We start from the raw sequence: 21,572 nt of genomic DNA, 5'->3' as shown, positions 1-21,572 counted from the left end.
CGTTTTTTTTTCTATGACTATACCCCTTTTCTTTGTTTCTTAAGCCTATGCACATTGTTAAACACATTGTAGCCTGCTTAGAGGTTTTTTCCTCTGGACCTGTTTTATTGCATATCTTCAGCCTTTTTTGACCACACAAACACACCTTAGACTACTGAGCTACACCTGGATCCTCTGCATACTGGGCTCTCAGCTGGCTCCGCCCACTTCTCCGGTCAGAAAAGCTAAGCATGAACTCAAGCCATTTGACCAGGAACTGCATTCAACCTTCCTAGAGCTATAGAGTGCCAATGCTTGCACTGCAGCGGGCGTTTTTTACGTAGGTTTTTTGTTCCTACTTAAAACATACTAGCTGCTCAATGCCTCACTGACCAGCAGAAACATCTGGCCGAAACTCTTAAAGGAGCCATATCCTTCCCCCCTTTATTTTTTTATTTTTTATTTTTTTAAATTCAGCTTTCTTTTTTTTTTTTTTTTTTTTTTTTTTTTTTTTTGGTTTTTCGAGACAGGGTTTCTCTGTGTAGCTTTGCGCCTTTCCTGGAGCTCACTTGGTAGCCCAGGCTGGCCTCGAACTCACAGAGATCCGCCTGGCTCTGCCTCCCGAGTGCTGGGATTAAAGGCGTGCGCCACCACCGCCCGGCTCTAAATTCAGCTTTCTTAAGCCCTGCATGGAATAAGGGCCCACGTTGTAACGCCAAATTGTTGTTTTTGTCTCTTTTGTGGGGCCCGTCACCCAGTTCCCCAATAAATCACACATAGGCTTATAATTACTTATGAATGCCCAGCCTTAGCTTGGCTTAGTTTCTAGCCAGCTTTCCTTAATTTATTCCATCTACCTTTTGCCTTTGAGCTTTTCCCATTCTCTTACTTCTGTATCTTACTCTTACTCCATGGCTTGCTGTGTGTGTAGCTGGGTGGCTGACCTCTGGAGTCCTCCTCCTTCTCTGGCTGCTAAGTTTTAGATCCCTCCTCCCAGTTTTCTCCTTCTATATATACTCTCTGCCTGCCAGCCCCGCCTATCCTTTCTCCTGCCTTGCCTGGCCAGTTCTTTATTAAACCATCAAGTGTTTTACACAGGCACAGTAACATAGCTTCACAGAGTTAAACAAATGGAACATAAAAGTAACACACCTTAAAAATATTTCACAACACATACTCACATAGCAGCTATCAATAAACTATAGCTCCAGTTCCTGGGGATCCAACCACCAGGCTAGCATGGTACACAGATATACATGTAAGCAAAACACTTCCACACACAATAGAGTAATAAAATACTTTAAAGGGGGTTGGGAGGTTGAGGACGGGGGATGTGTCTCGGGTAATAGAGTACTTGCTTAACATGTACAAAGCCTTGGGTTCAGCCTAGATCTCCAGCACTGTCTAAAGCAGATGTGGCAGTACCTATGTGTAATCCCAGCACCTGGGAAGTGGAAGCAGGGGATATGAGGTTTTGAAAGTTTTTTTTTTTTTTATTTTTTGAGACATGGTCTGACTGTGTATGTAGCCCTGGCTGGCCTTGAACTGACAGAGCTCTGCCTGCCTTTGCTTTCTGAGTGCTTTGATCAAAGGTGTGTGACAATGTGCCCAGCAGGAGGACCAGAAGTCAAGGTCATGCTCAGCTATACAGCAAGTTCAGGGCCAGCCTGGGATACCTGAGATACTCTCTAAAACTAAAAATCGTGTTTGAAGGCTAGAGTGTGGCATTCTTGGCTGGCGTGTTCAAAGTCCCAAGTTCAATCCTCAACACATCAACCCAGACACGGTAAGAGAAGTGGTTCTTGAACTTCCTAATGCTGCAGCCCTTTAATACAGTTCCTCATGTTGTTGTGATGATCCCAACCATAAAATTATTTTCATTGCTACTTCAGAACTAATTTTGCTGTTATGAATTGTAATGTAAATATCTGTGTTTTCCAATGATCTTAGGAGACCGCTGTGAAAGGGTCATTCCACTCCAAAGGGGTTGCGACCCATAACTTCAGAAAAACTTCCATAGAACATGCCTCTAATTCTAGCACTTGGAAGGTGAAAGCTGGAATCGGGAGTACACAGTCAATCGGCCTCAACTACATAGCCAGGTTTGGGACCAGTCTGGATTACGAGAGGTCCTGTCTCAGAAATAAATGGAAAAAAAAAATGGGTTTGGAGGAGTCAAAGTTTGTATGTTACTTTTCTCATCACTGGGACAAAATACCTGATAGAAGCAATTTTTTTTTTTTTCTGAGACAGGGTTTCTCTGTGTAGCTTTGGAGCCTGTCCTGGAACTCACTCTGTAGACCAGTCTGGCCTCGAACACACAGAGATTGGCCTGCCTCTGCCTCCTGAGTGCTGGGATTAAAGGCGTGCACCGCCAACGCCTGGCAGCAGCTTGCTTTTTTATTCAGTCCAGGACCCTAGTCCATGGTATGGTGCAATCCACAGTTGAGGTTAATTTCACCTAACCTCTGTTAACCTAATCTGTCTAATCCCTCACAGGCACAGGGCAATTCTGGATTCAGTTGACAGTATTAATCATCCCAAGGTACTATGGAAAATATATTCACTATGTGCATTCAATTCTGTAGAACTGAACATTGTAGTTCATATCCTAATTGTTCCTAATAATAAAAACCTGGGGCCAGATATCAGGGTAAATGCTGAAAGATCAGAGACAAAGGAGCAAGCCATAGCCACCTCTTACCTTGCCAACTCCTCAGCCTGAAATGGGGCAGAGTGTTATCACTTCCTCTCTCCACCCAGCCATACCACTTCCTTTTTCCACCTCCCAAGTGCTGGGATTAAAGGTGTGTGCCACCAATGCCTGGCCTCTATGGTTAACTAGTGGCAAGCTTTATTTGTTAGAGCACAAATTATCACCACAGTACGTTTCTTTTTCAAACAGGAAAACAAGTATCTAAGACTGCTGTGCCCTTTATTTAGTCCTTAAAGACTAACCTGTTCATTGTACTCTCTAGGACTGTTTTTCAACCTGTGGGTTGTGACTCCTTTAGGGTCACATATCAGATATTTTGCATCAGATATTTACATTATGATTCATAACAGTAGCAAAATTACGGTTATGAAGTAGCAACAAAATAAATTTATGGTTGGGGTCACCACAACTTGAGACTGTATCCACTGTTCTAGGGTAACTCTAAAATCATAAGTAATAATAGTAGTCATCTCTCTTTCTCTGTAAAATATTGGTTTGGCTCTATGGATCCTCAAATCCTTTATATAAAATGGCTTAGAATTGCATAAAACTACACCATCCCCCATACTCTGTAAATCACCTCTGTATTATTTGTAATACCCAAGAGGATGAAAACGCCATGATTATACTATATCATTTAAGAGTTAAAGATACGTCTACAGCCTTGGTATAGGATATTATTTTTTCAAATATTTTCAATCAACAGTTGTTTGAAAAAGTGAATATTCAACTGACAGGTATAGAGGACTGGCTGTATTCCTAGTCTAACAGATTTACAAAAATAGAAAAAATTTGGTTTTTGGAGACAGGGTTTCTCTGTGTAGCCCTAGCTGGAACTTGCTTTGTAGACCAGGCTGGCCTCCAACTCAGAGATTTACTTGCCTCTGCCTCCCAAGTGCACCATGCCCAGCTAAAAATAAATTGTGCTTTCAGACTGGGGTTGTAACTCAGTGGTAGAACACTACTTGCTAAGCATGCTGGATTTGATATCCAACACAGTACAAAGGAATGTTTTCTTCCCTTGGGCTCCCCCACCCCTTGTTTTTAGACAAAGTCTTGCTATATCTATTTAGCCCAATCTGTCCTTGAACATGGGATAAGCATTTTACCACAGTCCCCCAGTGCTAGGATTGCAAGCATGTCCAACACTCCCAACTCAAGGAGTCTTGTTATTAAAGCTATTGAAAAATGAATAACATCTGAAGTGAATCCAGGCTTTCTTGGCTGCTTTTTAAAGTGAAGTACTAAAGTTGTGATTCTTGTTTGCTGGGTGAGTTCCAGCTATTTGGAAGCTGAGGCAGGAGGATCACCAGTTTAGAGTTGACCTGAGTAACAGACTGTCTCTTAACAAAATTCCAAAATTGAGTCATTTGAAAAAAAAATATTTTATTTCTGATTTGATACAGAAACAGCTAATTGACTTTTAACACTTTGACCCCAAATCACAATCAATCTCCAGTACCAAAAATAAAGTGCAGGGGACCAAGCATCTGCCTCAAACCCTCACACTTTTGGGGATTCTAGAGAGCTCTAAACTAACTTCTCATTTCTGTCTACCCAGAGTAATTTCTTCAAGGAGTACCCTAAATCCAGACAGTAAGCCATGCCCTGCCCAAATCTGACTAGTCTGTCTATGACACTAGCAGCCAATGAGTGCCTTCAGTAGTTGAAGAAAGGGAACACCCTTAACTTATACATTGCTTTGAAAGGTCTCCTGTAGCAAGGGCTGTGAAGCTCTGGGCCTGAACCTCCTGCTTCCACTCCCCCACCCCCCACCCCCAGATATGTAATCAAGCATATGTAATCAAGCCAAGCTTTGTGTGGAGTCACAGAACTCCTAGCTGGTCTTCTTACTCCCTAACAGAGACTCTTGCTACTCCTTTGCTTGAACCCCTCCCGTCATTTGAACACTGTTTATGGCCTGCCTTCTGCAGTTCTTGACTCTTTTTCCAGCAGTAACCAATGATCTCCAGTGCTAGGCACTAAACTTACGGCAGTTATCAGTTGACTAAACAGTTAAGTAGAGAACTTCATTCCAAGTCAGAGACCAAACCCAGGGCTTGTACATGCAAGGTATGTACTATATCCCCAGCTTTCCCGATAATATTTTAAAAGTAATCTGTCTTTAGGAAGGGTAGTACATTCAACAAATATTGTAAAATATCCGTTTATATGGTCGTTACTAAAAGCTCTGAGGCTCACTTTATCTTTTAAGAGGGATTCTGGCATGGCAAGTCCTTTATTATCTCTTTATCATCTACTCTGTTCACACTTGTTAACTAGTTAGTACTTTGCACTGCTGTTTAAACCCAGGGTCTCATGTATGCTAGGTACCTACCCCATGCTGTGTCCCCAGCCATTTCCCAACTAAACATACTCATAACAAACAAGTTCTCAACAACCATGGGTACGCTTTTCATTGACTTACCCAGTGTTCTTCGGTTACTGCAATCACTGCTCACGTCTTTAAGAATTCTTGAGTTCTCTGGTGGTATATTTACCCTACTGTACCTTCTGCCTCCAACTTCCTAAGACTTTGTGTACAATCCTCCCATCTCTATTTTGAAGACAGGGTCTTACCCAATAGCCCTGACTGGCCTCCCCTTCCTGGTATATATGTGGTATGATACCAGTTACCATTTCAAACACCACCCCTCCGAAGACCATCTCCCTTGAAATCCCCATTCCTGCTGTTGACTGCTTTGTACTTTATAATGTGTTCATCTTTAGATTGCTCAAAGGTTTGACAAAAACTGAGACTAGGAAACTGAATTCAGATCAAGACTCCAGTCAGCTTGTATGTCTGTAAGAGTCCTCATCAAGCTCACTGCCCAAAGCTAACCCCTTCTTTATATGGATTGATTTCAGATGTTTTCTTTCATTGTGGCTCACAGAAACTGCTAAGACTATGATGGTGTAATGGTAATTAAGAGACCTGCACTCTACTCCCAGCTGTGACCTTTATCTGCATAATGAAGAATTAATTTGGAAGCTGCAGTTTCCTTCTCATTTTAAAGCTGGATGCCTTTAGGCCCAGGTTCTGTATTCCTTTTTATAACAGTATTTTGTAGACTACATTGCTGTACAAGGAAGTTTTGTATATATGTACAACCATGGTCATCCAAGAATGCCAGCACACTGCAGTGCTGTTTGAGTTTGCTCTTGGTTCCCAGCTCTGTCTTCACCTTGTCTCTGTATTGGTTTGACCTCATCTACAACCCACTCTGATCTTACAGCATGTCCTAAGGTCAGAATCAAAAAGAATGAGAAAACACTGACTACTTACAAAAGAAAAAGGAAGAATGCTCAAAATTCCATTGTTTCTGATGGCTGATAAAATGTCATCAAAGAAAAGTACTTCCATAAAAGTTTTATTTATCCCCACAACAACCCTGTGAGGTAGGGTGATCAGGGCATTTGAAGATGAGAAAACTAAATCTACATTACTTGTTCACGGCTATACTGCATAGTAAATAAGTAGAAATTAAATTGAGATTTTTAAATGTCCACGACTTCATATTGATTCATGTGGAAATAAGTAGAGAGAATATTAACTCCTCTCTACCTTAATACCAAAAGGACACTACCTTGAAAAATCCCATTTCAAAAGATGAAAGTAGCATTTCATTGCTCATTTCTACAAAGATTTATAAAATAAAAAAATAGTGAAATATTTTAGTTAATATATATAATGGTCTCATTCAGGGACATGTCCTTCAGCTATGTAAATGATCAGCTATTCAGAGTTCTATAAACACAAATTCTTTAAAAAGTATGAATGACAAAAATGATAATGAGCAGTAGCCTCAATCTTCATTATTCCTCCTCATATCTTGAATAAGTTCTGTGAAATATGGTCCCAGCTTTAAAAAAAAAAAAAAAAAAAGAAAGAAAGAAAAACAAAAACAAAAACCAAAAAACCCTACACCACAGAGAAAAAGCCTGGTGAACTTTTGTAACCTATTCTCAAACAGAACTATTTAGAACAGGAATATACCAAAGTTGTCTATTTGAATCACTGGGAGAACTTTTAAAAACACACAACTCCCAACCATGTTCCTTGAGAAAGCTTCCCAGGGGGTAGGCTTTAAGAGTCTGTAGTTTACAAGTTCCTCAGAGTAATTCTGATCAACAGGCAGCTTTGGGAATCACTATGTATCTTAAAATAATAGTAGTAAACCATAAACTAGAATAAATTTGTTCTCTTAAATCCTTTTTAAAAGGATCTCAAAACATGTTTGTGGACTAAACTGATTTACAATCGAATTTCAGTTCAAGATAACAGAGAAACATTTTATGAAAATGTATCCTAGTAGTGTGATTTGGATTTCAATAATTTAAGTAGCATCAAATATAAGGTACTGAGTTTTGTGGTTCTAACTGAAAACTTTTTAAGGTATTTTATACAAATTCCTAGCAGGTTTTCAACTCAAGGGAAGACATGAAAAGCAATGCTATATTCAAATACATTTAGCACTGAAAAAAAAAATCAAATACAGCCCAGAGAGGAATAAGAAATTGAATGAATGACAACCTAAGGCCTCTTGGCCTTACATTTTTGTTCCCAGTCCACTCTTCCCCTATAAGGGGAAATAAAATAAACATTCTTTCCTAGTTCTTGGCATAGTTATTCGGTGGGTAACTATTCTAAGTTAATTTAGACATACAAGATTTAAAGAGGTAACAAATAAATACCTAGGAAGACGAAGAAGTCAGGTCACAAAACCTTAACTAGCTAGTGATGTAGTGTATAACACCATCAGATCAGTACAAGGAAAGGAAGGCTTCCGTGTCCTTTATGTGACTGACACAAACGCGGAAGAGATCTGATCCTTATGAAGAATCTGTGCTTGCTGTAAGACTTGTAGGAATAATGAAACGCCTTCTTCACTGATGAGATGAAGTCTCTCTTACAGGCAAGTTGACAACACAATAAGAATGAACTCCGTTAGAAGGCTGAATGAAAGTAAAAGCTAGCAGAAAAAGTCATTGGCAAAAGGTAACTTAAAAAACAAAACAACAACAACAAAAAAAACACTGTCAACCCTAAAAAAAAAATTACCCCCAGAAATATATATATATATATGTATATATATAAAACAATGTACACATCCATATTACTGACAGTTACAAGAAAATAGCCATTTATAGAAGTCACACAATGCTTTCAACAAGTCCCAATACAATTTTGGGAAACAAATAAAGCCATTGGATAAATAAATATACATACTAGCAAATATAAAACAATTTCTGGTTACGAATTGTCATCAATTCTCTTTTAGGACCCAGAGAAAAATGGTAGTAAATCTGGTCAGGACTACATATATTACATGGGATTAAAAAATACAACCAATTAAAACATCCTCTAACAATGATACAAATATTTAAAAGAATGTCTTAAAAGTCAAACATTCATAACTGGAAATAGCACAATTTTAATAGGTCCTAAGAGTTGTAATGTGTACACAGGTAGCTTGCTGTGCCTCATGGATCCATGGCCCCTGCATTTACTACAGTCATGTTTACTGTGTGCATTGACAGCTGGGCACGTCTCAATTCAAAAATTATACACCTCCCACTACCTAAATGGAAGAGTTCTACAGCTACCAACAAAGATAAGATATGACTGGAAGATAATCTACTGAGATGGGAAGTAGCTGGCTAAATTGTTTATTTGTAATTTACACTTTGTGTCAACAACTTTAGAATTACCCAAATAAAGCAATGGAAAAAATAATAATTAATTTGGTCTCAACTCTCAGGTCATATAAACTTTCCCACAACATATTTTGTCATTCTTACTCAGCTGACTTAAAGGAGCTCTCTTTGAATGCGCCTGCTTTATTATCATTTAAGTGCCAACAGGCACAAAGGTATAAGTGTTTACATTTCCCCTTAAAGATGTGGGAAGGGCTTTGAGACTGTATTCATTTAATCAGGAAAACTTTCAACAATTATGCATGTCAAAAATTTAGATCTTGTATAAGTTTGGGGTTTGCTATACTAGCATAAAAATGATGGGATCAGGAAGAAATTAACTAGGTTCACAATTTTGAGCAAGAGCATATGTAAAGGTAACGTATGTACATTTTATTTCAAGAAAGACATAAGACAAACAGCATAAAGATGCCCAGGTGCCCTAAAGATAAATACACTTCAAAGATTCTCATTAAAATGAATCTGTAGTATTGTTCTTGCAAGCAAAATACCCTTTGTAAAATTAAAAAAAAAAAATCAGTATTCTGAATTGCAAATGCTTTTGCTTTTTTTTTTTGCAGAAAATCTGCCATGATTATTTTTTTTTTTTTTAATGAATAAGGATTTTCCACAAAACAGGCTTGCTCTACATGCTAGGTTTTTAAACAGTTCAGTGACACATATGCTAACTACATACACAACAGATAATATAGTAAGAAAACACTCAACCTGATGAAAAGTTAAAATCTTCATTAATACACTGAAAACTGACAACTCATGCCTTTAAAATCAAAAATACAAAAATTAAATGTTTTCCTAAAAAGATTTCCTTATTTTAAGGATTCATTTGAAAATGAAGCTGCATGTAATTTGTACAGTAAGTTGTACAAGTAAACAGGTAATATACATAAAAAATTAACTGACATACTCCTCAATTATCAGTTGTCCACCTTTAATTTCCAATACTGTACTTTCTTAACAAGCATACAAAATATCAAACTTCTCTTTAGAAAAAGTGCCGTTCTTTGACATCCTTTACACAAAAACAGTCTGAGCCTGCGGCATGTTAATGCAGTTGAGAGGCAAAGCATACTAACTCTTACAAATTCTACCTTCCATAAAAAGCCCCCTGAAAAGGAGATTACACGCCACTATAAAAATATCAACCTCTTGTGGTAGCTGCATTAGAGAACCAAGGCGTGACGACTATTTTCATATAGCATAGAAAACCACTATGAGCATATTAACTGCACTGGTGGCCGGGAGTGTACTGTGCCACAGGATTATGCATAGCTACTGTTAGGTACCAAGACTGTTACACAGAGTTTTAAACTGATTGTAACCGAGAGCATAACAGAGGTACTAACCAGCCCATGCCAAGTAAATACTGAGTCACTGTGCTGAATACTTCATTCCTGGAGAAAACCAAAGGCAGCAGTAACTGAATCAAGCCCAACAGGAGACTGAACTCGTTCTCCTCAAAGGTTAGTGAGCACAGTGAAGTCTGAGGTATACCTTTATCCATTGAATGTGTGCCATTGCAAGATCTTACCATCTGGAATACATGTCATCACAATGGTTCAAATCGTTTGAATATTAGTCATTCATATATTCTTACCTACCCAGTCTCTTGATTTTTGAAGATTTCACCTACAGTAGAATATTACAGAACAAAATATAAATGCATGTTTTTTTTTTAAATGAAACTTACATGGACTAAAAGTAGAGAATATTTTTAAACAAATATACAATATGCAGGCAGACAAAGCAGGAAAACGGCCATTCAAATGTATATTTAAAAAAAAAAAACAAAAAACTAAAAATTGACTATTTCCAGAAAACTATGAAGCGCCTCAACTAAAAGGAATGCATTATGAGATTCTAATCTAATACAGGTCAGAAATGTAAAAAGGTTATAAACCTTAACAGGAAAAATAAAACAACTTTTTACTGGCCATTCCTGTTGAAATGAGAATAGTAAAGTAACAGAAGAGTGGCTACAAACCCACTGAGAGCACCGAACAGAGAGAAGTGAGAGTCCACTTTCACCTCTGTTGTTATCATAAAATCCTGTGTATACAGGGCAAACTGCTGGTGGCAGACACAGAATTCTTGATCAACTGCAGATGTCCTGTACAGAAAAAGTTTCACTGGAGTTGTACTAGTTCTACAGACGCCTCTGTTCTAGCCTACCCGCTGTATGTGTTCAATCTGAGATAGTCTCTTTCTGTAACCCTTGATTATTATTGGGCACCAAAGATAAGAAAAGCAAGACGGGGTACAAAAATGCAAAATTTCAACAGTAATGGCAATGTTTTTGTCTTAGTCCAAAGGGTCCTGCATTCTCTCTCCCCCCTCAGTGATCTGACAAGTCTCTGAACTTAATCTGGGGGCAGCAAATCATGCAAGCGAAATCTGTCTCTGATGTGAGGTCGAACATCTTCATTCTGTGTGGAGAAAAGATTATTTTTGAAAAGTCACATGATTTCTAAGGTATGGTCCTATATAACACTATGAACACTCTTTACAGAGGAAGCGGACTACTACTTTACTTCATGACACATTATTTTGCTTGGCAAATACAGTCAGCTTCTATAACCAATCTACAAGCTCACATCTGTACTGGCAGACTTTTTTCTTTGCCATTAATCTCTAAACAATACAGAGCAAACAACTTACCTAGCATTTACATTGTACTAGCTATTACCAAGTACTTTAGAGGTAATTTTAAGCATTTGGGAGGGTACATGAAGGTTCTATGCAAACACCACACTAAACTCTCTAAGGGACTTGAGTACTTATAGAATCATGGGGGATCCAGGATCCAATTTAGAAGGGTTATGGAGGGGTGACTAGGTATTAGAATACAATATAAAATAAACACAGAATTAAATTTAGACTCAAGCTTTTTTCATTGGGGGTGTGTGTAAAAAACAGTTAAGAAGCTAAACCAATGGGTAACCAAAAGGGTTACACCACTAAATTCTACATTCTACAACTGATTGACTTATGGATAAGAAACCAATTCCTAGAATAAAGGTTTAGTGACAAAGCATTACTTCTAAATGTGAATTATGACAGTAAAATGCATCAGCTTAGAGTAACTGTAAACAAATGGGGAAGCTATGAAATAGTGATAACAAAGCATTCAGTCTATAAACTTTGAAATACTGATAGACCTTATTTTAAGAATTTCTAATACAATTCAAAACTGCTCCTGGGAACAATAGTTAGCAGTAAGGATCATTTAGTACCTACAGTGAGGCTACAGAATCACTGAATTTATTCTGAGTCCTCTACCTTCACCCAAGGGAGGAATATTATTTATTCTTTGAGCACCCCAGCCTCCAGCCCAGGATTTCTCTTATAAAGTCAAAGGAGGAGCCCTTTTCTAAATCCTTGCTATCTCCAGTGCTTCTGGCTTCTCTGTTATTTTCCTCATAAATCACTTAATGAAGGAAAGCCTTGCTGTAGACATCTTGACCTGCTGGGCATGGTAGCACTCAAGAGGCAGGCAGATCTCTAAGAGTTGGGAGGTCAGCCTGAACATAGCTAGTTCCAGGCCAGTCAAGTCTCTGAGTGAGACCGTGTCTCAAACAACAACAACAACAACAACAACAACAACAACAACAACAACAACAACAACAACAACAAACTGATCTTGACCATTTTGGTCCATTTCATTTTACTAGCTACTGATAAACTTCCCCTGAAGACCAGCTGAATCATGGGAGGCTTGGTGCCCTGAGGCAGAACCTTGGCAGTTCCAGCTGATAACACACTTCTCTGCTTCCAATCAGAACTACTCATGAGTATCCCAAATCATGTGTTCACCAGGAACTCCCAGGTCACTAGCCTATTCTCCAACGTGATCTTTTTTGTCTCCCCCAACCACACTCACAGCTGAGCTCTTCCACATTGGGGAAATATTGAGCAGAGTTTTTAGCTCTCATGTTCCAGGTAACTCTTAACACCAAGCAAAAAAAAAAGCTAGGGGAAGTTTGTAAAAGGTTTGGGCTCCCTAAGGCTAACTGATCCCGTGTCTGTACCTCACAATGGAAGGTCAAGCTCACTCTCATGTTTCCAACAAGAGCCCTGCAGGTCCTCTGACTGCTTACTTTTGTACATTTCACGACAGGATTACAAGTGTTTGTAGACACTTTATCTTTTCAATATGCAAACAGAAATAAACTGTAGAGAAAACATTTTTTTTAGATAAGAGTTTCATTTAGTCCCAGGCTGACCTCAAGCTCACCATGTAGGTAAGAATCACCTTTAATTCCTGACCTTCCTGCCTCCATGGTCTCAGTGCTGGGATCAACTGACCATCCTTGTGCACCACAAGACTCAGAAACTTTTGTTTCAATAGAAGAGTGACCTGATCCAATTTCTACTGCATATTAAGTTTTATTAAAAACAACAAAACCAACCACAATCTTTTTCAACTTTTGCCACAATCTTCTACCAATTAACTTATTATTACTATTATTTGTTGCTGTTCTTTTTTTAGGGAGGATCTCTCTCTCTATGTAACCTAGACTGACCTCAATCTGATGATTCTCTCTCATTAGTCTTCCAACGTTAACTTTAAAAGCCAAAACAGAGAGATTTGTTCAATATAGTTTAGTTAACAAAAACAAAATAAATAAATAAATAAAATGTATGATATACTTACCAGTTCTACAAGCTTCTCCAGAAATGGAATCAATTTTAGGAGTTCATTGTCATTTTTATCCATAAACCAACTTTCTATAGGGATTCCATTAGAAAGCTAAAACAATAAATATGTAATTAAGTTCTCTTTAACTATATTAGCCTGCTTTGGAAAACTTAAGAAAACAGACTTAAGTAGCTATGGGTATAAAAGTTCCTTTGGAAAGAAATGCTACTAGGGTTTCACTGACAACTCAACAATGCAAGGGAGTTTAATGAATAAACTGAAGCTTGCTTAACTGATTGCTCAGTGTCATTTACTTCCTCAGTGAGTACAAAGGTAAACAATAAAAAGGTTCACTAAAGCAAACTCTACAAATTCATTCAAGAAAGTTACTAGCACAATGCTAGTCACTGTGGAGTAAAGAGATACTACCAATCTAAGCACTCTCGGAGAGCATGTGTGCATACTTTTACAAAAGGACCACGACCATCTACTCATTGTTTTGTTTCTGTTTTCTTTTGGTCTCTCCTTGGTTTTTTGTTTTTTTTTTTAAACAGGGTCTCACTCTGTAGTCACTGTTCTATTCTTTCAAAAAGAGGTCTTGAGCTCAGCGGCGGTAGTGGTGCACACCTTTAATCCCAGTACTCGGGAGGTGAGGCAAGTGAGTCTCTGTGAGTTGGAGGCTGGCCTGGTCTACAGAGCGAGTTCCAGGACAGGCCTTAACACCTGCACTTAGGCAATCCTCCTACCCCAGTCCAACCATTTTTTATGCTATCGATGCATGAGTACAAGGGTGGGGAAAAGCATTAATTTTAACAAAGTAAATACTAGGCCAGGCATGGTGGCCTTTAATCCCAGTACTCAGGAAGCAAAAGCAGGCTGATCTCAAGTTCAAAGATGGCCTGGACTACATAGAGAGACCCTGTCTCAAAACAAACAAACAGCACCCAGTGTGAGTCTTCCAGTAATTCAGCTGGTAGAACAGAGCTATAGAAATATTGGCAAAACAGAGAAAATGTTGCTGACACCACCTAAGACGCTCGGCGGCGGTGGTGGTGCACACCTTTAATTCCAGCACTCGGGAGGCAGAGGCAGGTGGATCTCTGTGAGTTCAAGGCCATCCTGAGCTACAGAGTGAATTCCAGGACAGGCTCCAAAGCTAAACAGAGAAACCCTGTCTCGAAAAACCAAAACAAACAAACAAAAAACAAAAACACCTAAGAAAACATTTCAAATTACTTAAGTCAATAGACTAGAATATTGCTAATTTTTGTTTTCAAACAGGTTTATGATTTAAGAAAATATCAAAATGCTACTGAACCGTGTCCTGCCCTCTCATTCCATCTGCAGATTTACTACTTAGATTTTCTTAATTTATGCTGTACTTCATGGAGAAGACAGTTTCTCACAAGCACTTATCCACTTCACGTTTCTAATGCTAAGAACACAGTAAAAGGAAATGCTCTTTTAAAATCCTGTTCTTCTTGGCAGCAGTTGTCTGCCTTGTCCTTGTCCAACTGAATTTCTTTAGGAATCTTCTTCCTACCTGATAGGCAAAGGCTTGCGGTGAGTTGTCAATTATTATAGTTTTGGAAAGATCTCTTCCAAGGATATTTAAGTCCTTTATATAGTTTCCTTGTACACAAACACAATGTTCTCGGAAAAGCCGGTGCCTAAACAAAAATAAAACAAATTTTAAAACAGGCACTGAAACATATTCATATACCATAAGCTTTCTAAGTATTCTTTTCTCTCAGGAAGCAAATTCAAATACAAATATTTGGCCTAAGTTGTAGTATAGTTTCAATAAAAAAAATTCTTAGCAATTATTGAGACCTTTTTTAAAAACACCAAATATTATGATGGTTTAAACAACTTTGGTTTATACTATAATGTCATACAGTAAAGAAGGGAATTCAAACTTTGAAGGTGTTTTTGTAATTTCATTACCCAGAAAAGCTCAGCTCAGATGCAGCATTTGGTTGTCATCGAGGTCCTGCTTTTTAACCAATTTTCCAGATGGTTGACTGAGGCACAAGTGACTTGCCCAAGGTCACAGTAAGTCTGTGGTTAGCCCGGTATTGGAACCCAGGATCCTCCTGGCTCCCAGTCCTTTGCTCTAACCAGTAGACCACACAGCCTCCCTATCCCTGTACATGCCAGAATAGAAAATATAAGAAGGTATGTTTTTGTATTGGAGTTAAAATAATTTTTTAGTTTTCTTAATAGTTTTTGAGAAAAGATGCTGCAAAGGCCAAAACATTCCATCACTTCAACTTTCCCCAAACACTTGTGTGTGTGTGTGTGTGTGTGTAAGTAATATCGATTCAAAGAAAAGGGACTGAAAAAAATTCAGGTTCAAGTATTATAAATGTAAACTAATAACCAACCTTACAAACTAAATAGAAAATTCTGCCATTTAAAAGCTATTAAAAGATGTATAATTCTTACATACTATAATAATTATGCAATCTGAATTTACAATCCTCTATTACTAATAATTGATACAGGTTTTCTACCTTGAAATACATTCATGCTATATGCCTTAATAATTGAGTTTGTCATACTGTTTAATCTTTAAACAAATTTTCATGAGCAATATACTACTCGTGCCTGTACTTTTTGTTTCATAATTTCAAGAAAGGTGTATTTTCAACTGGGCATGGTGGCGCACACCTTTAATCCCAGCACTTGGGAGGCAGAGGCAGGCAGATCTTTGTGAGTTCTAGTACAGTCAGGGTTACACAGAGAAACCCTGTCTTGGGAAAAAAAAAAAAGAGAGAGAGAGAGAGAGAGAGAGAGAGAGAGAGAGAGAGAGAGAGAGAAAAGAAAAAGAAATAAGGAGTATTTTCCACCCATACACTGTTACAGTTCAACAACATTTAGAAAGCACACACAAACTCATCTTAAAACTCCAGTGCTGGTGGCAGTGACAGTGAGGGAGTTCACCTACCCAGTTACTAAGATAATTCTCTAGAGCACTTCAACAAATCCCAATCATTTACAGTTTTTTCCTCCTTATGTTTTTGAAAATCCAATTAGGCAGAACAAACTGAAATTCCCAAGTGTGTAGATTTTATAAATCTAGCTATTATAACACAATGTAACAGCATGACTGATTATTCCCCCAGGAAAATGAAAGCTGCAAGAGGGCCAGAATTGTGCTGCTTACAACTGTTGCTAGAATATTAAAAATAGTCAACAGAAGTCTTTTAACATGAATAGTCAAAGCAAAATCTAAATTTATATACTTTTATCAAAGTTAGGTACAGAGTGAGCATATTACAGTATGTGAATAGAAAATAACATTTCTTATTATCTCTGTAGCTTATTTTTTCCTTTCAATTAAAAATTAAAAATCACAGTTTAATAAAACTATGTTAAGCAGACACTGGGGAAAATCTTTCAATATAATTGCAACTATCCAATATAAGTTCTTTTGATTTTGTTTGTTGAGGCAGCATCTCACTATATACAGCTCAAGCTGGCATGAAACTCAGAGATCTGCCCCTCTCTGTCTCACAAGCTCTGGGGTTAAAGTCTTGGGCCGCAATATCTGGAAATAAAGTATTATCGGCAGTAAACTAGGTTTAAGATTTATAACTAAGAGTACGGGAGATAATACTCAAAGCAATATCCAGCTAAATAGCTGTTACAAGCTTCTTACACCCTTTCTCTATTCTTTATTGCTAAGTCAGAATGGAGAAAGTATGAAAGTGTCGTTGTGTACAGAAATAATGGAACTGATTTTCAAAATCCCCCAAGGCATCCCTGCTAACCAGGAACACACTTCATCTGCTAGTTAATGTCATCCACAAGGAACAGAGTCCATATCAGGATAACCTGAATGATGAAGGCAATTTTAATTTTCAGATAGATGCATGTAACATTTTCTTTACATGGGAGGAGGTAAATCTATTCTTTTTTTTTTTTTTTTTTTTTTTTTTGGTTTTTCGAGTAAATCTATTCTTAAGGAATCTTTTCTACTCTATTTCTACTTATCTGTTCCACTACAAAGGCAATATAACAAGCATTATCTCAGAGACATATGGAAGTAAAACAAGCTACACCGCCACCCGCTTCACCCGAATCCCCAGAGAAATGAAGATTTAGTTGTAATAGTCAATAAATATATTTGACTTTGGGACCCTTTAAGGAATGTCTGTCTGAAGTCACATAATTAGGAACTCTTAAAGAGTTGTGGGACTTAAACTCATTTACCATTCAACACAATAAATCTCTAGATAGCAGCCAACTGAAAATGGCCATTAAAATTAAATGAAGTCAAGGTAATTGCATAGATGAATGTGACAGACATTTCTACAATTTCTTAATTAAATTTACCTGACCAGTTGCTTTTTAGGGTCTAGTATGTTCAGTAACTTGTCTGCATACACCTTCTTAGAAGCAGTAAAAAGAATGATCTACAAATTCAGGGAAAAGAAGTAATCATTATACATGGTCTAATATGGGTACTATATTGAATAAAATAAAAATACATAGGTAATTAGTTTAAACACATTTACCTCATACATCTGAGACATTCGTTCAAGGAATTCCCTGAAGAATGGTCTTAATCTCACATAAACCTGAAGAAAGGCAAAGATAGTTTTCAGCAAATAAACATAATGTAAAAGTTCCTATTTTGAAGTAACAGAAATATTTACTAAATACCAAACCAAAAATATTCCATGTACCAGAAGCACTTAAGATGGTCTTTTAGAGATAGTAATCACTGATGGTTTCATTTTTAAAGCAAATACATAGTAGTTCATTGAAACGTAATTTCAAAATCACTCCAACTAAAAACAAATTTCTCTCATTACAGATTTTGATCCACCAATCAGCTCCATCTTCCAAACAGGTAGCATCCATCCAATTATGCTGCAGGCTGTGAGTCCAGCTTTAAGCTGACCTGTCTCAATGACCTTCCTCAATAATTACTTAGAACTTCTTCTAAACAAATACCTGTTAAAAATACCTCTATTTAATTTTTATATTAATACAAGCAATAGTCAAGAAGGTGGTATCTGAATTGGTGAGTTTAAATACCTCCTCCTCCCTTTTTAAAAGAAACCAAACTTACCCTTCACATTTAATGATTCAGATATAACTGAGTTTGTAAGTGTACAAAGACAATAGTTCTCAAAGCTTACTGTTCAAGGTTTTTATATATATATATATATATATACATACATACATACAGATATATATATATATATACACATACAGAGAGAGAGAGAGAGAGAGAGGAAGAGAGAGAGAAAGAGAGAGTTGGGTTGAGACAGGGTTTCTGTGTAGTCTTGGCTGTCCCAGGAACTCACTTGTAGACCAGGCTGGCCTTGAACTCAGAGAGCCACCTGTCTTTGCCTCTGCAGTGCTAGATTTAAAGGCATGCACCACCCAGGTATATATTCTTATCTCTATGTCCAGCTTCTTTCCTAACATTATTGCTCTTATAATATGTTGCATTATTCAGAAAAAGCACACAAATATAAGCTATAAGCAATCATTGAAATTACTTACACAAGACTGTCCACTCCTCTTCTTATGTTCACTTGGTGACTAAATTTTATAAAAGTTTTTGTTTCCCCCACCTCTCGAGACAGGGTTTCTCTGTGAAACAGTCCTGCCTGTCCTGGAACTCACTCTGTAGCCCAGGCTGGCCTCAAACTCACAGAGATTCCCCTGCCTCTGCCGGGATTAAAGGCGTATGCCAACACTGCCCGGCTTTATAAAAGTTTTATACTCCTCTGAAAGGTGACTACTGATTTCATATATTGTAAATATTTTTTATTAAGCTGAATTAAATAGATTGTGACTTTGTAACAAACCTGTGGTGACTACACACCTAATGCAGGCTTAGTGTTCAATTCTGCCATCTACATAAAAATGTTTCTGTGACAAAAATACCAGTTCTGGGAATGTTTTATGGTAAAACAGTGAAAGTATGTAACAAAAGAAAACAAAGAAAAGGACATTTTCCAATCACTTCCAGATTAGACTGAGACTATAGCTGCATTATGTACCCTACTGCTATTTCTATGTTTAAATACAACACACAACTTGTAGTTTGATATGCTTTCATGATGAAAGGTAGCACTAAGAACAGAAGAGTACATTGCTAGTGTTTTCTTAACCTGAGAATACAAAGGTTAAGAAGAATTGCCTGTCAAAGTTCCTATTTGCAGAACACACAGATACACTATTTTATCAGAAAGGTGTCACAGAAAGATTCGACGACAGATAACATAGTAATTAATGGTGGGAAAAAAAATAGTAGTCAGGTCTGTAATAAGGCTACATAGAGCTGTACCATGTGATACAAAGGCATACAACCATAAATACAAACAGTCGAGATGAGGTACAAGCTCAACAGGGTCTATGTCACTGCGATCTATTAGACATCAACAGACATATATATGAATCTGCAAGCCATAAGTTTTGTTCTAAAAGAAATAATAAAAGTTATGTATAATATAGTCTCTTTTTTGTTCATCTATTCACTGGGGCATGGTATGTTTGCGGTGTGTATATATGGCATCAGTTAGAGGACAACTTTTGAAAATCCATTTTCTTCTCATCATGCGGGACCCAGGGAGCAAACTCAGGTTGTCAGGCTTCGTGGCAAGTCTTTACCTGTGGAGCCATTTCATTGGTTCCAAAATTTTAATTCTTGACATTAACATTATTTAACTATATTAGGTCACAAAGACAGACACAGGCATGCCCCTAATCCTTCAAAAACTATTCCACAAGTAACAATTAGCTCCATTTTCCTTCTCCAAACTTCAGTCTTATACAGGATTCTATTCTAAAGTACCCATCCCTAATTTTCTACCAACTATTCTTCAAACTCACAACTTTTTGCTCTGTTGAGACAGGGTCTTACTCTGCAGTCCAGAGTACTCTGGAACTTACTATGTAGCCAGGATGACTTAGGTACTAAGGTGATCCTTCCTGCCCCAGCCTTCCCAATACTGACATTACAGGTGTGTGCAACCATGCCCAACCAAATTTAACTCTTAACTGTGTAAACTCTCAAAGACCAAAAGACTGATTTCACTCTAGTTTTAACATATGTTCTTCCAAACTTATAGCAATGCCATTTAGGTTAAATTTGTTTTAAATAAACCAAATATATTTTGAAAACTATGTAAGTTTAAAAATAATGCCTAATTATAGCAATAAATGATTATTATCTGCAAGACTAACAATCACTCAAAAGTGGAGATATGTGAATAAGTACATTTTGCCAAATTTTTAAAAATTAAAAATATTATAATCTGTTGGACGGCAGTGGTATATACCTTTAATCCCAGCACTAGGGAGGCAGAGGCAGGCAGATCTCTCTGAGTTCAAGGCTAGCCTGGTCTACAGAGCTAGTTCCAGAAGGACACCCAGGGTACATGAAGAAACCCTGTCTCAGGGGGAGGAGACAACAAACAAAAAGACACCAAGAAACAAAGCAGGCAGAGTGGCACTCCTTTAATCCCAGGGGTCCCTGTGAGCCTAGCCTGGTCTACTTAGTGAGCTCCAAGAGCTACATAGTGATACCCTGTTTCAGAAAAACAAAAAGAAAAAAACAAGAACAAGAACAACAACAACAACAAAATAGATTCTTAGAATCTATTAAGAACTGGTTTTACTAAAATTTAAATTTATATAGAAAAATATATAGTAAGAAACCAGTACACTACATTAACAATACAATACTACTACCTGAAAACGAATAATATCTTATTTTCTGCATCCTCTTTGGTAGCATGTCAATGAAAACTCTTAACTGTATGTTTATGGTACTAACAAAACATAATAGACCACACTTACTAAAAGTCAATTACATAGAAAACTACTTATAAATTGATTATAAACACTGAACAGTTAAGTCTGGTTAAATTCAAATTTAACTTATTTCTATTAGTTTATCAAAACTTCACCTGTTATTTTAATAATCAAACCAAGAAACAAGCAAAATCCTACCTACAGCAATTTCAACTTGTCAGAGAGTAAGAGAAAATTACTAGTCAACATTTTTAGGAGAAATATTTTGCATGATTTACAAGCCCAGATTAACATTAAAAACTTTTTTTCTTTTTTTTCCTTTTTTTTTTTGCTGGACGATGGTGGCACACACCATTAATCCCAGCACTTGGAAGGCAGAAATAGGCGGATCTCTCTGAGTTTGAGGCCAGCCTGGTCTACAGAGTGAGTTTCAGGACAGTCAGGTTTACTCAGAAAAATTCTGTCTTTAAAAAAAAAAAAAAAAAAAAAAAAAACTTCAGCCGGGCGGTGGTGGCTCACGCCTTGAATCCCAGCACTTGGGAGGCAGAGGCAAGTGGATCTCTGTGAGTTCGAGGCCAGCCTGGGTTATAGAGTGAGTTCCAGGACAGGCTCCAAAGCTACACAGAGAAACCCTGTCTCAAAAAACAAAACAAAACAAAACAAAACAAACAAACAAAAAAAAAAATCACTACTTTTTTTTAAAGACATCCTTTGAACTTATTGATATACTATGACTAT

The 21,572-nt window shown here is 37.4% G+C and overlaps 1 protein-coding gene across 9 annotated transcripts in view; it reads right to left on the bottom strand.

Annotated features, from left to right (window-relative positions):
* Positions 1–10,681: 10,681 nt before the first annotated feature.
* Positions 10,682–21,572, bottom strand: part of Ctdspl2 (CTD small phosphatase like 2) — a 48,688-nt gene continuing 37,797 nt past the window's right edge. For 5 of the 9 annotated variants that reach the window (XM_006997370.4, XM_015990488.3, XM_076570489.1 and 2 more), the window contains exons 9-13: positions 17,576–17,638; positions 17,394–17,473; positions 14,596–14,722; positions 13,068–13,163; positions 10,682–10,839 (exon numbers count right to left, since the gene is read on the bottom strand). In XM_006997370.4, coding sequence (XP_006997432.1) covers positions 10,774–10,839; positions 13,068–13,163; positions 14,596–14,722; positions 17,394–17,473; positions 17,576–17,638 — 432 coding nt within the window. In that variant the 3' untranslated portion in view covers positions 10,682–10,773. Of the gene's footprint in view, positions 10,840–12,936; positions 12,978–13,067; positions 13,164–14,595; positions 14,723–17,393; positions 17,474–17,575; positions 17,639–21,572 lie in introns of all 9 variants that reach the window. The other 4 variants (XM_042276100.2, XM_076570491.1, XM_076570492.1 and 1 more) reach the window with 1 other exon arrangement.

This window comes from Peromyscus maniculatus, chromosome 4 (genome assembly GCF_049852395.1).
Source record: "Peromyscus maniculatus bairdii isolate BWxNUB_F1_BW_parent chromosome 4, HU_Pman_BW_mat_3.1, whole genome shotgun sequence".
NCBI classification, from domain to species: domain Eukaryota; kingdom Metazoa; phylum Chordata; class Mammalia; order Rodentia; family Cricetidae; genus Peromyscus; species Peromyscus maniculatus.
This window is presented reverse-complemented; position numbering and strand designations above follow the sequence as displayed.